This window comes from Rhyacophila brunnea, unplaced genomic scaffold (assembly GCF_057557595.1).
Source record: "Rhyacophila brunnea isolate RB1 unplaced genomic scaffold, BYU_Rbru_1.0 scaffold_17, whole genome shotgun sequence".
In the NCBI taxonomy this organism is placed as follows: domain Eukaryota; kingdom Metazoa; phylum Arthropoda; class Insecta; order Trichoptera; family Rhyacophilidae; genus Rhyacophila; species Rhyacophila brunnea.
The window spans coordinates 34,364,252-34,384,663 of record NW_028232827.1 but is presented as its reverse complement, the minus strand read 5'-3'; the positions used below and the strand labels follow the sequence as shown (position 1 = coordinate 34,384,663).

Genomic DNA, 20,412 nt, shown 5'->3' with positions numbered 1-20,412 from the left:
AAAGTTCTGCGGCAGTACGTGGCAACACAACGCACAGGACCGAGAGAAGTGGAAGCAGCTTGAAGAGGCCTTCATCCAGCAGTGGATAGACTCATTCTGATGATGATATGACTACAACTAACAATGACAGTGAATTACAATCAGGTAATGGGTGACAATAAAATATTTTTACAATGCATCGTGATATCGAATATCATTCATACTATGGAAACATCTGAGTAACAAAACCTCAAAATCTTGAAAAAAATGATACCGGACAGTACTTGAATTTGTATCCATCGAATTCCGGCCAATTCACTTTATCAAGTTTGCTTTAGGAATATGGTATGTTCAATAAAGAATGTTGCATTCTCAAATCTTGTGAATCATTAATTGTTGAATAATAAAAATGGTTTATCAAATTATTAGTAAGTGAAAGTACATTTTAACTGAAAGTTGGAGATTCCTTACATTGGCTAGTAATCCCATGTCCGTAAACTTGTACATATGCAGTTCGCCTCATCACACTGATACCGGCCTTTCTCTGTCGAAGAGAATGGTGAAGCCCGTATCACTAGCAGGCAGAAGCGGGGTGGAATTGAGAGAAACGCACGTTGTGGATGCTGGCAGGAGTTTATTATATCGTCGTTAGGCGGGTTGTAGACGCGGTTTTTTCTGACTGGAGATGGAGATGCTTATGGCTTGGCGTCCGAGGCGAGAGAGAGCTTTTCGCACGCATCCAACTGTCACGATCTGCAGTGTCATGTTCGTCTATCGGTCGCGAACCTCTGTTTTACCGACGGATTGACTAATCGCATGTGGCCGTTTTCGACAGACCGCGTCTGTGTTGTGGCGAGAGCGCTGATGAATTTGAAAGTCGGATTTGAGGAGGCGGGTTCCGCGAAGAGTGGACGTAGGCTGTGGTATTATGGGAAAGTTGATGGTTCGGTCCGTCCTTTGAGGTGGTCTCCTGGGTCGACCTTCATCCGGTATCAACACTTCACCGTGAAATGTTGTATCAGAAATATATGGCCGTATATTAAAGACCGTCCAACCTTTGTACTGACATAAAATTCATGTCTAAATAAAACACGGTTCCTGTCGGTTCACACTTTACAGGAAGCCAGCAGCAAACAAATTTTGAAAATAGCCGATACTCTGGATTACTTGTTAGGTTAAGTTAGGTTAGATTTTCATTCTTGAATTCATGAATTTTGCCGAAATCAGCTATGAAAATTGAATTAATATTCATATTGAATCTAATAAAATTGGAGACTGTATAAGTAGTATATGGTCATCTGTCCATCGAAATAGGCCAAACCGAATCGTTTATTACCCTTTAGGCATAAAGCCCACCAAAAAAGCGCTCGATGCGCTCACTACTGAGTAGGCCCCCTCCCACCCGCGCATTACCCTTCACCTATGTAATAAGGGACCCAAGAAGCACAAAATAATTATTATTATCAGCGTCTCTCATAACAAAGCAATAAAAATATTATATTATTTCGGGTCTTGTAATTAATATTCACGATGACATTATTCTACCAGCGAAATATCGGACACGCAATAAAATTAAGCAATGAGTTCTCTGTTATTAAATAATGGCTTCTCGCCCGTCGATCGACGACGCTTCCAGAGCGTGATTTTGCTCGCCGCGTTCAATGAATGGACTACGTTGTATTTTCGTTCATTCGTATCGCCGAGAAGCCAAAAAACGATGACTCATGGGGCGGGCGGGCATAATGCGTCGTCAAATCCAGTGTGCGCTGGCGTATTTGATTACGTTGTATTTTCGATGATTTAAACGCCACTTGTGAAATTTTGCGCGAGAGCCCCACTTGCTGCGTTAAGTGGGTTTTACGCCTTAGACCCAGGTAAGTCCCTACCTATTATTGATACAGTAGAACCACGTTAATAAGAACACGGATAATTCAAAATTCGCCGTAATTTGAAATTTTCGCAAAAAAAAGTCCCTTGAACATTATTTTCATATAAAACCATACCATTAATTCAAATTTCGTAATTCGAAATGATTTCAGAGTCCTGGCATACAAAAATATTCAATAAATCGTAATAAAGTACACTATTTCATGAGCCAGCTAGCTGAGGAGCATGAGGAGCTAACAAACTCTGTACTATGGCGCCCTCAGGTGTGGTATGATAAAAGAAGTGCATTTTTATTTTCTTTTAAGGTGTTAATTGTCAATCCTTGGTGGAAATGTATTGTTTTATTTTAACCCTTTACTGCATAGTGTCGCAAATTTGCGACATTTCAAACTATTTCGATATAGCCAATGCCATCTGTGTAAATTATCAAATACTATCCTTTTTCGATGCCTAGAAAACTGTTTTACCATAAACATTCTACTTTACCGATTTTGTTTGGACATTTCAAGAAATAAAGCATTTCTGCATTATAGTCTCTGCATTTCTGCTTTGACAGTTGACGAATTCGTATGTATGCAAAAATCCGCATTTGTAAATAAATAAAAAAAAATATACAGAAGATTGAAATTGGTTGAATAAAAATATCTACACATTAAATAAGGTGTGTGCATTAGTTTTTTATAATTGTTTTCATTTGGTTTTGTATTTTGTCATACTAAAATGTAAGATTTCCAAATGTCGTAAATCTTTGACACCACGCAGTAACATACAAAATTTAATGAAATTTTCGAAAAATATTTTTTTTATTATTTTTCCTACATTCACAAGGCATTTTGACACCAAGAAAAAATAAAAATTTTCAAAAAAAAAAAATCATGCAGTAAAGGGTTAATTAAAACAAAGTTGACCTTGGATATAAGGCACTGTAGAAAAATCCTAATTCACCAAGTGCATCTTGAACCAAAAAAGTTCGGTAATCCCTGGACTTAATCATAAATGAACATATCGATGTGCCCTAGAAAAACAATTATAAGTCTGAAAATAGCGTTTTGAGTTTTATTAGCTTTTTATAATATCATATTTTTTGTGCATGTCCTGTAAAAATTTCAGGTCTCTAGCATAAAAATTGACAAAGTTAGGTTTTCGACAATGGTGCTCTATATCTACATATCGCATCGACCAAATTTGTCTTCACATAAATATCCGAGGAGTATAGTCATATATCAATAAAAAAAGTGTACTGCGTTTTATTTTACGAATAAGAAGGTTGTTATACTTGCTATAACAGTCTTTAACGGAGATCCAAATATACGGCATGATTTATATTGACGTACCACATTAAGGAGTATAGTCATATATCAATAAAAAAAGTGTACTGCGTTTTATTTTACGAATAAGGTTGTTATACTTGCTATAACAGTCTTTAACGGAGATCCAAATATACGGCATGATTTATATTGACGTACCACATTAGTTTCGAAAAACATATTGGTTTATCTTCGAAAAATATTGGAATTTGCAGTAGGTAAATGCATTTTTAGTTAAAAAGCTACTCACTAGTATAACACTAAGTACTAGTGTTCGAATATGAAAATATTATATTATTGAATATAAAACAAACAAAATAGAAAAGAATTATTTTGTACCAATATAGGTAGGTACTTAAAAAAACTACTCAGTAATAGTGTTTAAATATTAATTTTGATTCATCAGCCAATTTCAATCCACCGCAAAATAAAGACCTCCACAAGCTTTCTTCGACTATTTTCGGTTAATTACTCTTCTACTTAGATACCCAAAAAACAATGTTGTAGGTAATGTTTAAGTTTGAAATTATTAAGTTTATTATTTGATATAAAAGAAATATCCAATAGAAAACGATACGGATATATCATTATAATAATTCACCGTTTCAATTATTTAGATGAGTAAAAACTAGTATGTAATTATAAATAAACTTAATTTAAATAAATACCCAGCAGAAACCGACATTTTTTAATTAAATATTATTACCTATCACTAGAACAAATTGTTTTGCAATTAAAAACGTACCCACCTAAAATATCCGATCATGTCCGATCCTAATGAGATCATAATGGCCCCCCACAGATTGGAGGTTTATATAAACAGGTTTTGTTTTTACGAGAAATGGATGTCAGCCGCTTGCTCAACCTATTAGGTACATACTCTCAAGCACAAATTGAAAAACAATATGCATCTATTTTTCAGACCCATGATTTGAACTCGGAACCCACGATGTTATAGGCGGATGTTTATATATAATATAATATTATATATATACTATATATATTTACTATAATATTATGTTTTAACTTCAAAACATTATTTTATTTTCGGTACAGCATGACACATTTTGATTAAATTAGTCTTGTAGATAGATAATAACAACTATGCAGTATTTTCATGTTTAAATTACAAAATATTTTATTATTTAAAAGAAATGACTTACCTAGCTAGCAAATACAAGGGAGTTTATTTTATTATTCTTTTAGTTAAATTCTCACTAATTACGGAATAATATTTATGACTTTAAGAAAGTGAAAAAAATCATTTTTATTACACTTAGAAATAGTGAGAATTTCCGAGAGGCTTACTAATTTATTGGGATTGGGACCGACTTAAGCTCATTGTAATAATATATGACTTCGGCAAAAGATAAACAAATACGTCCAACGTGTTAATAGTATTTCTGCAATAATATAAAAGGATATATATTATTATTACATTGTACATTGAATATTTCTCGAAAACAAGCTCTGTGGATTATAAATTATTATTGCATGTCGGTCACCTAAAAGAAAAGATTAGGCCGGGTTTTTTGAAAACTTATTTTATCTATTATTTTCAATAGAATTGTACTGAAAAACGTGTATGATAATAGTCAGTTTATGAAGCATTTATTGTTGTCTAGAATCTAGGTAAATATTGTATATACGAGGGTGGGTCAATAATTCCTTAGAAAAAAACATTAAAACAGTTTTTTTTTTATTTTTTTTTTTCTTTCTCAACATAATCTCCTTGGAGCTCAATACACTTGGTTAGACGTATCTCAATTTTTTTTAAACCGTCAGAAAAATAAGTTTTCGGAAGGTCCTCAAAATAAGCATTTGTCCGATCGATGACTTCTTCATTTGAAAAAAAACGTTGTCCATTTAGCCATTTTTTTAAGTTTGGGAAAAGGAAAAAGTCACTGGGGGCTAAATCTGGCGAATACGGTGGGTGGTCGACCAATTCGAACTTCAATTCTTCAATTTTAGCCATTGATCGTAAACATATGTGAACACGGGCATTGTCCTGATGAAAGAGGATTTTTTTCCTGTTTAAATGAGGCCGTTTTTCTTCAATTTTGTTTTTTAGCTGGTCCAATAAAGATGCATAATAATCCCCTGTTATTGTTTTTCCTTTTTCCAAATAGTCAACAAAAATAATTCCACGTGCATCCCAAAATACAGTAGCCATAACCTTACCAGCTGATTTTACGGTTTTCGCCTTCTTTGGACATGGTTCGCCTTTCGCAATCCACTGCTTTGACTGTTCTTTCGTCTCGGGAGTATAGTGGTGTATCCATGTTTCATCTACAGTCACAAAGCGACGAAAAAATTCATCCGGATTGCGTTGCATGAGCGACAACAGGGCTTTAGAGGCCACCACCCTATTGCGTTTATTGTCGACTGTGAGAAAACGCGGCACCCATCTTGCAGAAATTTTTTTCATGCCCAATTTTTCATGTAAAATAGAAATGACGCTACCATTTGAGATCCCTGTAACCTCAATTATCTCACTCAACTTTAATCTTCGGTCACTTAACACCATATCGTGGATTTTATTGATCATTTCTGGTGTAGTCACCTCTACAGGCGTCCTGAGCGTGGTTCATCCTTTGTTGATGTACGACCACGTTTAAATTCATTTAACCAGTTATAAATAGTTGCAAGTGAAGGAGCAGATGTGCCGTGAACTAAATCCAACTCATTTTTTATTTCCTTTGCTGTTAACCCTTTTATATTAAAATGTTTAATAACAGCTCTAAACTCAATTTTCTCCATTTTTGTAAACAAGCAAATTTTTTTTTTAAATGTACGAGAAACACACAACAACCCGACCAATCTGATTGAAACTTCGCAGCATACTGAATCGGTAGTGCCGCTGCATGAAAACAAACCGCTTACAGTACTAGCCGCGCCACCTGTCGGCTTTTCTAAGGACTTATTGACCCACCCTCGTAAGATGGGATTAACATTTGCTATCCGGTAGGTATAATATCGAACAAAATATCAATTGGTTTTTAAAAATCTAGTACCTACTCTCATATACATACTTCGTATTAATTTATTGAATATGATTGTTTTAAAATATGAAAACTAGCATAAATAATAGTAATTATTATTTTATCTAAGTTAAATCGGACGGAGTTATATAGATCGATCAAAATAAGTTAAATAAAGTGTTATGAATGGCAATTGATATTAAACGATGTTTTGTTGAGAAAGTATTTAATAAAACTCCTACGTAATCGATTAGATTAGATAACATAATGTATCATTAAAAGAAAATACTACTTGAAAGCCAACCGTTTGAAAAAATGCAGATTCGTACCACGATTATTTAAATTTTAAACTAAATATTACAATGTAGGGGAGGTACATACTTATTTTAACTTTCCAAATATATTAATGCAATCATGACACCTTGTATTAATTAACATAACTGAGTTCAATTAAGACGTACTACGTACAATGTTTCATGATTTATGTTGACAATTAAATATAATCCATCTATGTTTACTAATCGGTAATTAAACTCATATCAACAATAAATAATAAAAAACACAATGATAGTTAACCCTTTGATTAGTGAGTTAAATATTTAGAATATACATCTCGAGAGTGAGTTAATTTTGAAGATTTTCTTTTATTATGTATTTTATTTTGGGTTAAAGTTTTTAGAATATTTTTTTATTATGTACCTACTATTACTATTTTTATTTCACAATACATTATAGCAGTGCTTCACAACCAGTGCAGCAACAGCACAGTATAGTAAAAGCAAGGTCAGTTGTTCTCAACATTTTATAAAAATATATTTTTATAAAACTATATTACTACTTGGATAGTAAATTATAGTCAAATAAATTCAGTGGCTCTCAACATTTCATAAAAAGTTTTTTTTCTAAAAAAATTTACCTCAGACTTTCCTCGAATGATTATTATTGCACCTTTTATAATTATTTTGATTGCATAATAAATTTAATTTTTTATAATTCTAAATTTGGTTGGATAGTAAAATATTGTAAAATAATTTCAGTGGTTCTCAAGATTTTATAAAAAGATATTTTTTTCTAAATGCACCTCTTATATTTTGTTCCAGCGATTGTTATTCCACTATAATTTATTATTTCGATTATATAGTACACTATAGCAAACCAGCGGTTCCCATTTTTTTTTGTACTTACAAGAAATTTCTTTTTTTTCAAATGATTAGATATAATTATACTGTTCTTAGTTTGATTGGATAGTAATATAATGAAATAAATTTAGCGGTTCTCAACATTTTATAACAAGAAATCTTTTTCTCAGTTTACCTCACAATTTTTTTCAAGCATTATTATTTTGCCCTGCTAAGTAAAAAGACAGTGTTTGCGGTAATATACTATGACTATATTTCGATTACATAATAAAAATCAATTTCAGTGGTTCTAAACATTTTATAAAAAGATTTTTTTCAAAGTTTATCTTGCACTTATTCCGATGGTAATTATTATATTATATAGTAGTTATTTCGAATGCGTTATAAACTATATAGTAAATCAATCAGCGGTTCTCAACAATTTATATAAAAAGATTTTTTTTCTAAATTTATCCCGCACTTTTCCCAATGGTAATTAGGTCTCATAAAAATTATTTTTATTGTGTAATAAACTATAGTAAATCAATTGCAGTACATTTTATAAAAATATTTTTTTATCTAAATTTATCTCACACTTGCTACTCTTGTTTTTCTTACATAGTAAAATATAGTAAAACATATTTTCTGACTCTCAACACCAAAAAGAATATTTTTATATTGCAATATATTGCAAAAGAAAGTAGGTATAGACAAAGTCTTATTATATAAACTTACCTAGGTAGATACTTGAAATATATCAGTCTGTTCAACAGTTTCTGTCTTGCACGAGTACACTATTTATCATTGTTATGCATTTATTGTTTACACTTTATCATAATTTTATTAGAGGTTTTTGAAATGACAGGAACAACTTTTTCATAATTGAAATTTAGCAGGGCAAAATAACAATCAATGAAAAAAAATGTGAGATACACTAAGAAGAAGATTTCTTGTTATAACATGTTGAGAGCCGCTAAATTCATTTCATTATATCCAATCAAAATTAGAACAGAATAATAATAAACATTTGAAAAAAAATTAAATAAAGTACTTACAAAAAATGGAAACCGCTGGTTTGCTATAGTCTACTATATAATCGAAATAATTATAGTAGAATATCAATCGCTGGAACAAAATATATGAGGTGAATTTAGAAAAAAAAATCTTTTTATAAAATCTTGAGAACCACTGAATTTATTTCACAATATTTTACTATCCAACCAAAATAAGAATAGTAAGTATAATAATAATAATTGTAGAAAATTAAATTTATTATACAATCAAAATAATTATAATAGGTTTAAAAATAATCATTCGAAAAAAGTCTGAGGTAAAATTATTTAGAAAAAAAACATTTTATGAAATGTTGAGAATCACTCAATTTATTTGCCCATAATTTACTATGCAAGTAGTAATATAGTTTTATAAAAATATATATTTTATAAAAATATATATTTTATAAAAATTTATATTTTTATAAAATGTTGAGAACAACTGACCTTGCTTTTACTATACTTTGCTCTCGCGACACTGGTTGGGAAACACCGCTATAATATATTGTGTAATAAAAATAGTAAAAAATAGATATAAAATGGCAAAATCACAAAATAAATAATATCGAATAATTATTATCGCGATCCAATTTCAATGCATGCAATCCGACTTCAAGCAAAAAACTAAATAATATCTAAATATTTTGCTAAGGGTTGTGCAGAGGGTGAGGTTTACCTAAAATCGGCATAATATTTGAATCTCTCTTGAGTGATTGAAACAACGATACCTAATGACCCGAAAGCAATCAAACTGTCAACAAGTGTGAAAAAAATTGAAATGTGGGACACATCGTCCCCTTATTGCAGAACTAGCCTAACTGATTTTTCGTGATTTTTTTTTTATTTGACAGAATTCCTTTTTTGATTCTCTATTTGTAGTCAGAACAGGCGTATCTGAATTATCAATATAAAAAAAAGTTATCAGCTTAGATCATTCCAAGCCTAAATTCAATCTTAAAAATATTTTGGAACTAAATTAGCCTAACTGACGTTAAGCTAGTTCTGCACGCAAAAGTACACCTACACGTTGGCAATATCGCCTCTTTCTATTGCAGTTAGGATTTATTTGTACTAGTTCGCTGTCAATGTCAACTGCCAACGTAATTACGCTGATGCTGTAATTACCGACAAGTCTTGCAATTATTCTATGGACTATCTAGTGGCTCCTTCCACATCTAATTCGGTTGATGATGATGAGATAGTTAACACATTTTCTACCGAAATCAGTGGCATGACTAGAGTTCAATCAACACCAAATCGATTGATCCCGCTGACTCCAAATAACGAAGGAGAAATCAGTGCCACAGTGGCCCACTTTACATTAGAACAACGAGGTAATTATGAGTTTTATTGTTCACTTTTACAACAAAAATAAACACTTTCTTGACTGAAATAAGAACTGCAATTTGCTTCTATCCCGCACATTAGCTCAATGATGTATATATTTTCAGACTCTGTAACCATCGACAAGGTTTGCAATAATTTTATGGATGATCAAGATGTTCTTTCGACATCTGATTCTTTTGATAATGATGGGAAAGTGGACCCATTTTCTACCGACAGTGGATCAGACTATGAACCACCACAGCATTCACTATCATCACACAGTGATGAAAACTCATCAAATGGTATTGGTAATATTGTAAATCGACTTTCAGCACCTGTCCTAGAGGTGATTAACTCAAGTCAAGCAGGAAAAAAAAGACTAGGAAAAGACATCGTAATGAAGCTCTGTGGCGCAGAAATGTAATAAAAAAGCAGCGAAATTCTGGAAACGAATTTATAAACTGGAAAAACAATGTAATATGTGAGCGTCAAATGAAGGAACCCTCTCCTCAAACATGCAAATTTGGTTGTTCTATGAATCAATTGGAATGAGAGAAGTGTGTGAAATTTGGAAGCTGTGTTTTTGATTTCATCAAACAACAGGTATCGGAAAGGATAAAAGAATTCATATTTTTTTCAGATAATCGTGCTGGAAAAAATTGTATCCATTTCATGTACTGTATGTACATGTTCTGTGCGGCCAATTTCTCTTATAAAATAACACATATCTTTTCAGAAAAGGTCACACGCAGAATGAAGTTGATTCGATTCATAGTGTTATTAAAAGGGCTGCCAAGAAAATACCAGTATATACGCCGAGCTAGTGGTATTCAATAGCACGACAGCATGTAGGAAGAGACCCTACGCCTACATTGCTTGAAATCAACAACCAAAAATTGGGATAAGGATGAACGTGGAATCAAAATTTCTTGGCAAAAGATAAAACGAATCTCAGATATGCCAGAAAATCCACACACACTCCAAATCGAGTACAACTTTGAAGATTCGCCTGCACCAGTTAATACAGCTGAGCGTAGTCGTAGACCACTAATTTAAAAGATAACTGACTTCAAATTGATGCCAGTAAGAAGTTCGGTCATACCAATAGCTAAGCTAAAACATTGTGACCTAATGTATCTTTGCCGGGAGAAAATAATCCCTGTTGACTACCATTCCTTCTATACAGGACTGATCACCTCACCACAAGAAGTGAATAAGGATGAAACCGACAGTGATTAAATTAAAAATAATGCTTATGAGTAAAAGGTTTTATTGCCTTTTCATTTATATAACTTCTTGAACTCTAACTTTCATTAATAACTACAGTATATTATAAGTACCTATGTTCGTTGAAGTGTTTGGTAGATTTTGTGAATAAAAAAACTATGTCTTGAGATTTAATTTTTATTTTGTAGTGCTATACAAATTTAGCCTAACTTCTTAATGCGCTTAAGGTTTTTTATTGCCTTATGTTCGCATTCAAATACCTTAACTCAATTAAGATAGTTCTGATCTGAATTATTGTAGTACAACCATATCCTAATAGTTATGCAGAACAAGCTTAACTCAAATAAGATAGTTCTGATTTCAAATACTGTAGTGCAAAAGTAGTCTATCTGCATAAAATATGTGACGGAATATACTTTTTTGTATTTTTTTTTCACATAAACAAAGCATTTAACCAATGCATTATCATATATTTAAATCAATTTTTTTGCATTTGGGCATTTTCGCCAAAGTTTGTACATGTTTGAAATTTGGGTAATATTATTTTTTCACTCAAATTAACCATTTTTATATAGCTAGCAGATTCCTTGTTCTATTGCTGAATTGGTGATAGCAATTTTTCAGCAAAATATTGATTAATACAATATTTATATCATTTTTATTATGAAATTGGGCATAATAAGTTTCCGTTCCGTGACTACGAAACTTAGCTTTTAAAACATGAATGAAACACTTTTTATCACTTAAAAGAGCTCTATTAGATTAAAAAAACCATACACTTCAAAATAAAACTACAAATAGTCAAAAAATATTATTGAATTTTAATTCTTGGGCACATTTCGTTCCCCTCCGTTACCCTATGTCTATAATGGCAGAGCATTTTTCCTTTAGTATTTGAAAAAACCAATCAATGTTCGTTCTGCTATTTTTTTAAAGACAATAATCACTTTTACTAAATTTTATTGGAAAAATAAATAAGTTTCGTTATTTAATAATCAAATGAAAAATAGTTAACGTTCAACTTTTTTGGGGACATTTTCGGAATGGAACGAAATGGTAACGGAGTGTAATTTGTAAAGCTTAAGTTACATGTTACCATAAAAACAAATTTTTGTTTTATGAAATTTATTTGAATTTTTTGATAGACAGATAAATATTCAACGTGCGTCAAAATAACAAAACAAATCAAACTTAATCACTAAAATAGACATATTTTATAATAAATTTCACAATACTTGTAAAATAAGGTAGGTAATAATTTTGACACACTATACATTACCATAACTTTATTTGGCATTTATATTATTTGTAACTCAGATAAAAAATATTTTTAAGCAAATTAACAATATATGAAAAAAAAAATCAGCAAGGGATTCAGACGCGAGTTCCTAGCGCGGCACGGAGTATATAACTTTTACGAAAATAATTATAGTCAAACTCGGTTATTACGATCTCTGACATAGCGAGATCTCGGATGTAATAACGAAACATTTGTTGACAATTGGTTTATGATTTTCGCCATACATTTAATTCTTTCACTGTTATAACGAGCAACTTATCGGATATACCGAGCTAAAATACTGTTAATGTGTCGACCGTTTTAAAACATTTCGACCCTAAGCAATAAAATCCGATTGGACAGGATGCCGCCGGGGTCGGATTACGTTTATGACACTAGTAAAGTGTCTAAGTACCTACCTTATTGGTGTTTCACCGACAATAATAAAAAAGTATCCACGCATATGGTTGAAAAATCCAAGGTTTGTGAAGTCCGTAGGTACCTACCAGCGTTAATTACAATAAACAACTTCTTTTGTAGTTTATGAATGCCATGCTCGTTTCGGGGATTTTTACGATGGTTTCCAAATTTTTTATTTTCGGCTTTTTGTGTAATGTGACATGCTCATTTAAAAATACCTATTCTCTGATATAACGAGTAACGCTTATAACAAGCAAATTCAGTCGGTCCCATCTTCCTCGTAATAACCAAGTTCGACTTTATGTTGTCTTGAAATTTAATTGTATTCATCAACATAAAATGTAGCTATACAGGTTGATTGTAATCAAGACGTACTTTTCTGACATTTCGTGAATACCTACAGTTCTAGGTATTAAATCTAATCGAGTACACATTTCTGTTAAACGTGACAAAAAAATACTTTTTCATACATTTTTATAAATTTCTATGCCTAAAATGTATGGAGAAGTTTTAAAATTTTGGTGGCGTATAACAGAAAGAGTATGACAGAGCCAGTGCCTGTCTCGCAATTATTTCAGTCTGGTGTTTTTTCTTTTCCTTCTGTTGTTTTTTTTTATCTCCATACTTTTATGTGCGCTATTTTTGCGTATTCAGACATATCACATACTTTTTTAATCTTTATTATATTATTATATTATAGTCAGGTTATTTTTTATATTTTTTAATGAAAATATTTTTGTTTTTCATACGAACAGACAAAATAATTTTTTTTATAATCTATGAAGAACTAAACACACACTGTAAACCCAACTTTATGCATGCCATTTCGTTACTTTTACATTCCACATATACGTTACCACCAATATAGTTTCGGAGTGGAAGTAACGGATTCTGTTTCAGAAGTGTTTGAAGCCAAAATTTAGCTTAGTTTTATTGTTAAACCTGCGATATGTTTTAATATATCTGTAGTATGAAAGATAAGCTCCATATGTGTAGTATGTGAAATAGAAATATGTGTTTTCTTACCTTATAAATCGTGGTAACAGTAGTGGAACTTCTTAAATGACCAACCCAGAAAGCAACCTGTTCCGATAGCGATACCGACACACACCAACAATTTAAAGTGTACATGGCGATCAGTGTTATACAAAAATGTTGCTACATTAAAAAAAAACATATTTATAGTGAAAATTTTTCGCCTTCATGCTAAAATCGTGGTAACGGAATGTGGAGTTCCACTTTTTCAAATATCCTGGGACACACTTTAAACGTGATTTTTTTTCAATATTGGTACAAATTTACGAAAAAACTATATATTTTCCAAAAATATATAATGTAAGCTGTTGAAAACACTACGAATTTAATTTTACACACTCAAAATTAATGACGAAATCAGACTTTGTTTATTTGAATTTATGGGTGGGACATGGTAAAAACGCACTACCTTTCGATCTAAATAATCAATTAAAAATATATACAGGTCAGATAGTTGTATTTAACTGATTGAATAGAGTAAATTAATAAATTTGCATGTTAAAAGTACATAACTTTCCAACATTTTATAATATAATAACTATGAAAAAATCAATCAAAGTCATGGGACATGCCAAAAACGCAATGTACAAACTTTGGCGAAAATGCCCATTTACAGTTTTCAAATTAATGACGAAATAAAGTTTAAAAGTGCTCTCCTGTAAAATGTCTAAAAATCAGTTAGGCTAGTTCTGCAATAAGGGGACGACATGTATGGCCCTTATTCTTGTCGCGCCGCCGCGTTTGGTTATCTAAATGTAAACAAAATAGAGCTGTATTGGAAACTTTTGAAAATAATATTTTTTATAATAATTTGTAGACATATTATATCGTCACCGTTCAGGCAAAAGTCACCAACCCTGAAAATGGCAGTTTTGAGTTGAGTATGTCACCCGAAGCGTAAAATTATGTTCTTTAAGATGCAAAACTCACCACGGTACATTAGTTAGTAAAATTTTGCTTAAATCCGAATTATTTGTTTTTCACTAAATGACTTTCGATAAAATCTTAACAAGCAAAAGTCATCATAGGTGAATAGACATTATTGACCCTATAAAAAAAAAATCCTTCGTTATAAATATACAAGCAAAAGTCACTATACTATGGATGGTGAGTTTTATTGATCCTTCTTTTGGCTAACATTGTTCAGATTTTTAACAAGCAAAAGTCACCAAGCTGTAATTGAGCTACCTTGCCTCCTTCAAAACCTCCCAGATGTTTTAATTAGCATCAAAAAGTAAAAGGACCTTAAAGAAATTATTAAGAAGACATGAGAAGATAATTTAATGTAGATAAAACCTTAAAAACATTAAAATCTGATTTTTCCTGCATTTTCAAACTTTCAAATTGCGATATCTCAAAACTATGTTTTTAGGGTTGGTGACTTTTGCCTGAACGGTGACGATATGTATAAATGAATTTCTACATATTTGGGATCCAAACAGAACTGAAAACTGAAATTGCTATGCATAAAAAAATATTTTCGTAATAATTTATAAAATTTTGAACACATAGTTGTTTCCAATTTGGGCCTGGAATCTTCGACAGAACATCTGTTTCCGATGGTAGAATTTAAATTTTTTTTAAAAGAGAATAAAAGGGGATGTAGTAATTTTACGGAATTAGATTTTGTTCGTAATAGTTGCGTTTATTTACGTATTTTTTTCTCACTAGAAACAAATATTTATTTTATAATAACATCTAAAAATTGATGATAAATGTATTTGTGTTGTCTGTAAATAATAATTACATCGAAATTATTCTATTATTATCTATTATTATTGAAAATTTCGAATGATACGGTGTCGCCGCACATACGCGGCGATACTCTATTTGGATCACTACGGTGTCGCCGCATACGTGCGGCGATACTAATCAAAGGGTTAATATGATGACTAGATCAGTATTTATAAGCTTATAATTAGCGGATCAGGGCGTAAACCTGGGAGATACGGAGTTCGATTCCCCGTCGGGTTGGCTTACTTTTTTCAAAAAAGATTTTTTCTATTGGTTATAATATATGCTCTCAGAAAGTGTTTTTCTAAATTATATATGTTCCATAATCAGAATGATATATTCTTAAATCTTGTGAATTATTCCTTGAATAAAAGAAATAGTTAATTATTAATCATAAATATACATACTGTAGTACCTATAGTAGTGTATTGTAATCATTATATTATGAACTTTCAGTAATTTTTGTAGAGGTAAAAATTGATGATGGTTTTTAATTTGACCAAGTTTTAGGGTTTCTAAAATTACTGATTTTACAGTGTCTCAGTAATGCGGTGATATATGAGATACCTATTTTATACGCAGTCAACGTGTTAATGAAATAATAACAACAGCCGTGGCTTACCGTGCTGAGAGTCCGAGCAGTCCATTCCGATCGTCAACTGTTGAATCTCCCGCTCTCGCAACGTAGCAGGATCCATTATGAAGATTTCTTCTTCAACAGTCACATCGGTAAATGTTCTATCGGCATTAATTGCCGTAATGACAGTCGTATCAGTTTGAACTGTCAAATCCGTTTCTGGTACAACAACAATTCCTTCTCTAAGTGATGGTAAACATCCTGTATCCACAATCGGTGATACAACTTTATTAAGTAATTGTGCTTGTTTACAGAGTTCAACATTGTGAGACACACAATCTGTTGTCTGTTTACCCTTTTCTACTTCAGAAAAGGCGTCAGTGTTACTTTTATCATCGATACTGGGGATATTTGCATTTAAACTTGCAGTAAGCTTGGTTTCTGGCACAATGGCAGTTTCAGATGTATCACGATTTTCTACTGCTGTAACACTCGTTACTGATGCGGCATTTTCAAAAGCTTTAACTGGAGTAACTGCAGTTTCTGACAAATCAACATTTACAGTTGTACTATATTTTTTTCTGGTATCTTTGGCCATGCCATCAATTTCAGATGCAGATATTACTGCTTTCAACGCATTATGAGCATCAATTGTTTTTAATATATCTTCATTTATCGACAGTTTAGATATATCAGGCTCTTTAGATGTGTTCAACTGTTCCAGAGTACCGGAATCGGCATCGCTGGCTAATACAGTTATCGGCGCAAAAACTGCAAATTCTGGAGCATTAACTCTAGTATTACGATCGTCAATAAAGTGATTCAAAATCTTTCCGATATCGTCATTTACACCTGTTAAATTGATATTTTTCTTTATCGGGCTGGACTCGTAACCGTCCTGCGAGATGTCTTCGTACTGTGGAACATTCGATACTTTAGCGATGGCCGTACTGGAGTTGTCCGGATAAATATGATTATTATTTGTCGATTCAGTTACAGGTCTCGATTCAAACTCATCTGAAAAAGAGTCTTCTGAAATATCGCTGTAATATTCTAAATTAACTTTGGTTGAGCTATTTGAAGTCATCTTGTTAGTCATTTCAGGATTGAAACCTGCGGTAGAACAATCACCAGCTTCAAAAACACTCCCGTTGTGATCGCAGACATTAGATTCAACAATATTTCTGGAATCCAATACCAAAACACCAGTATCGACAGCATTTATTTCTTTATTTGGACTACATTCTGGCAATTTTTTACATTCAGTGATTATTTCTTCTGTAGGAGTACGATCAGATTTAATTTTGCCGTTAGAGGTGTCATCGGAGGCGAGATCAATCACATTACTAGTGGGATCTGATTCAACATAAATTACATCATTCGAATCTTCAGAAATATTATTGATACATTCCTCGACTGGTTTAGATGCCTTCACTTTATCATTTGTAGATTTTGCAACGCTGTTACCACTTTCGCTGGTTATTTCATGACCACCAAATTTTGATGCCACAATTGTTTCACATTTATCAGTAATGGCCAAACCTTTTGAAGAATCTCCTTTGATTACTTCAATATCACCAGGTTTGAGCATTGCAATTTTTTCAGATGTCTCATTTATTTTCTCAACAGAAAATGATCCTGATGAATCTGCAATGTCAGCGGTGATTGACTTATTTAAAAATACGGATTCGATGATAGCCTTCTCAAATTCTTTTTTACTTAGATCACTTAAATTTTCTGAATTTTGAACGATTTCTCCAGTAGAAGATGCAGCATCAATACTTTCGTCATCCGACAAATCAATTATTGCAATGATTTGTGGCGAAGCATCTATTTTTTTATTCTCAGTTAAGTCTTCAGAAATATTATTGATACAATCCTCGACCGGTTTAGATGCCTTCACTTCATCATTTGTAGATTTTGCATCGCTGTTACCACTTTCGCTGGTTATTTCATGACCACCAAATTTTGATGCCACAATTGTTTCACATTTATCAGGAATGGCCAAACCTTTTGAAGAATCTCCTTTGATTACTTCAATATCACCAGGTTTGAGCATCGCAATTTTTTCAGATGTCTTATTTATTTTCTCAACAGAAAATGATCCTGACGAATCTGTAATGTCAGCGGTGATCGACTTATTCAAAAATACGGATTCGACGATAGCCTTCTCAATTTTTTTTTTACGTAGATCACTTAAATTTTCTGAATTTTGAACGATTTCTCCAGTAGAAGATGCAGCATCAATACTTTCGTCATCCGACAAATCAATTATTGCAATGATTTGTGGCGAAGCATCTATTTTTTTATTCTCAGTTAAGTCTTCAGAAATATTATTGATACAATCCTCGACCGGTTTAGATGCCTTCACTTCATCATTTGTAGATTTTGCATCGCTGTTACCACTTTCGCTGGTTATTTCATGACCACCAAATTTTGATGCCACAATTGTTTCACATTTATCAGGAATGGCCAAACCTTTTGAAGAATCTCCTTTGATTACTTCAATATCACCAGGTTTGAGCATCGCAATTTTTTCAGATGTCTTATTTATTTTCTCAACAGAAAATGATCCTGACGAATCTGTAATGTCAGCGGTGATCGACTTATTCAAAAATACGGATTCGACGATAGCCTTCTCAATTTTTTTTTTACGTAGATCACTTAAATTTTCTGAATTTTGAACGATTTCTCCAGTAGAAGATGCAGCATCAATACTTTCATCATCCGACAAATCAATTATTGCAATGATTTGTGGCGAAGCATCTATTTTTTTATTCTCAGTTAAATCGTCCGAAATACTTTTGTCAGGTAAACCTTCCAGTTTCTTAACAGCTGTTTCAAATGAAGCTGCAAGTTGAGCGCTAACAGTTTCTTGAAAATTCTTGTCATCATCATCATCACCAGATATATCAACTATTGCTACAATTTCTGGTGGCGGCAGATTTTTGTCATTTTTACCCTTAACTGCAGAAACATCTGGTGAGACAATTTGCGATTTGTTATCAACCTTTGCTGTAACAATGCTCTCAGCCAAGTTTTTGGAAACTGATGTAAGCAAATCTGGTTTGTCAAGTTTTTCAGGCGCAGCTATTACTGGTGAGGAGACATTATTAAAACATTTCTCCATCGGTTCGGTTATAGTCATCGGAGCAGCAACAGTAGTCGGGACAGTGGCTGAAACGGGTTCTTTGACAGCAGCCTGCAGGCTTTCGGCAGCGTCTGCCGCAACGGATGAAGTTGTGGTGCCCGGAACGTCGGCGCAGAGGTCGATCAAAACGGATGCCGCATCCATATCAGCAGAAGTGTGTGCCACATCATTACCTCTCCGTTGAGACAATCTCTTAGTCGATAACTAAAAACAAACATTCATTATCAATACAAAATTGAAAGGCAAGATGGTCGGCTTTGGTTGTAGATTAAATAGTTCCCGCCACTCATCTGTCAAAATGCACAGAATTCATAGCGACCAAGCGTATTGTGTTTGTCACCTTCAACAGTAGTTCAAGCCGCCGCGATACCAGCCTTCCAAAACGTCCTGAGCGTGAAATGCAAACAGCCATGTGCAACAAGTTTTCACGACAACTACACATTTTCCCACTAATTACGATGAAAATATAATCAGATAGTACTGCAATGAAACCATCTGTCTAAAGTATGAATGTGGTTGTCATTTATTTGTCAATTGTCAAATCATTTTATTTTTTCATTTATTTAGAATCTGCGACCACGAAATTCATAGACAATGTAGATGAGTACAATATCAAATTGCTGAGAGATTTCCAAGTAGACAACACATATTGTAATTTATGCACATTATTATGATCTCACATTCTTTTCAACTATTTCCATTTATGATATGATTATGGTATGTTGTTCATCAGTTATGGTTAATGGCAAATAAAACCGTTAATATAGCAATCATGTAATAATTACGAGAAGTACCAACACATTATGTACATCGTCGCCATAGATGAAAAGGGAGTCAAGTGACAATTTGGCAAAAATGAGTTAAGTACACAAAAGGATTTAAAAACCATCAAAGATGCTGTGGTCAATGGATTTGAGCCACAAAACTCTTTTGTCTACCACATGAGTGTGCAAACTGAACATTTCAATATTCAGTGATCACACATCTAAAATACTATTTTTTTTAGTTATTCATTCAAAATAACAAAAAGATAATGTCAAAAAATATATTCTATGTTCTATGTTCAAAGTTTCACCGTTCCATCTTTAAATACACAAAAGTTCAATAAAAAAAATTTTTTGTCATACAAAATTTTTGTGCGCCGATTTCTCAGCTTTATGATTATGTGGACTGGCTCCCTTGACATCAATGGTTAACGATATTTATTAGGCTATTTTTTCATGACATTCATTATAAAGCTATCTTTAAGATTACACTTAGAGCCGGGCCACACCGGGGGACTATAGTCTCGAGACCAGTCGCCGAGACCAGACCGATGTATGCAGTTATATGGACCATG

General features: G+C 32.6%; 1 protein-coding gene across 1 annotated transcript in view; it reads right to left on the bottom strand.

Moving 5' to 3' along the window:
* Positions 1-20,412, bottom strand: part of LOC147073996 (uncharacterized) — a 67,886-nt gene that overhangs the window by 15,800 nt on the left and 31,674 nt on the right. Inside the window, exon 5 of the mRNA XM_085944271.1 lies at positions 15,968-19,277. Within this exon, the coding sequence (XP_085800397.1) occupies positions 15,968-19,277 (3,310 nt within the window). The remainder of the gene's footprint in view (positions 1-15,967; positions 19,278-20,412) is intronic.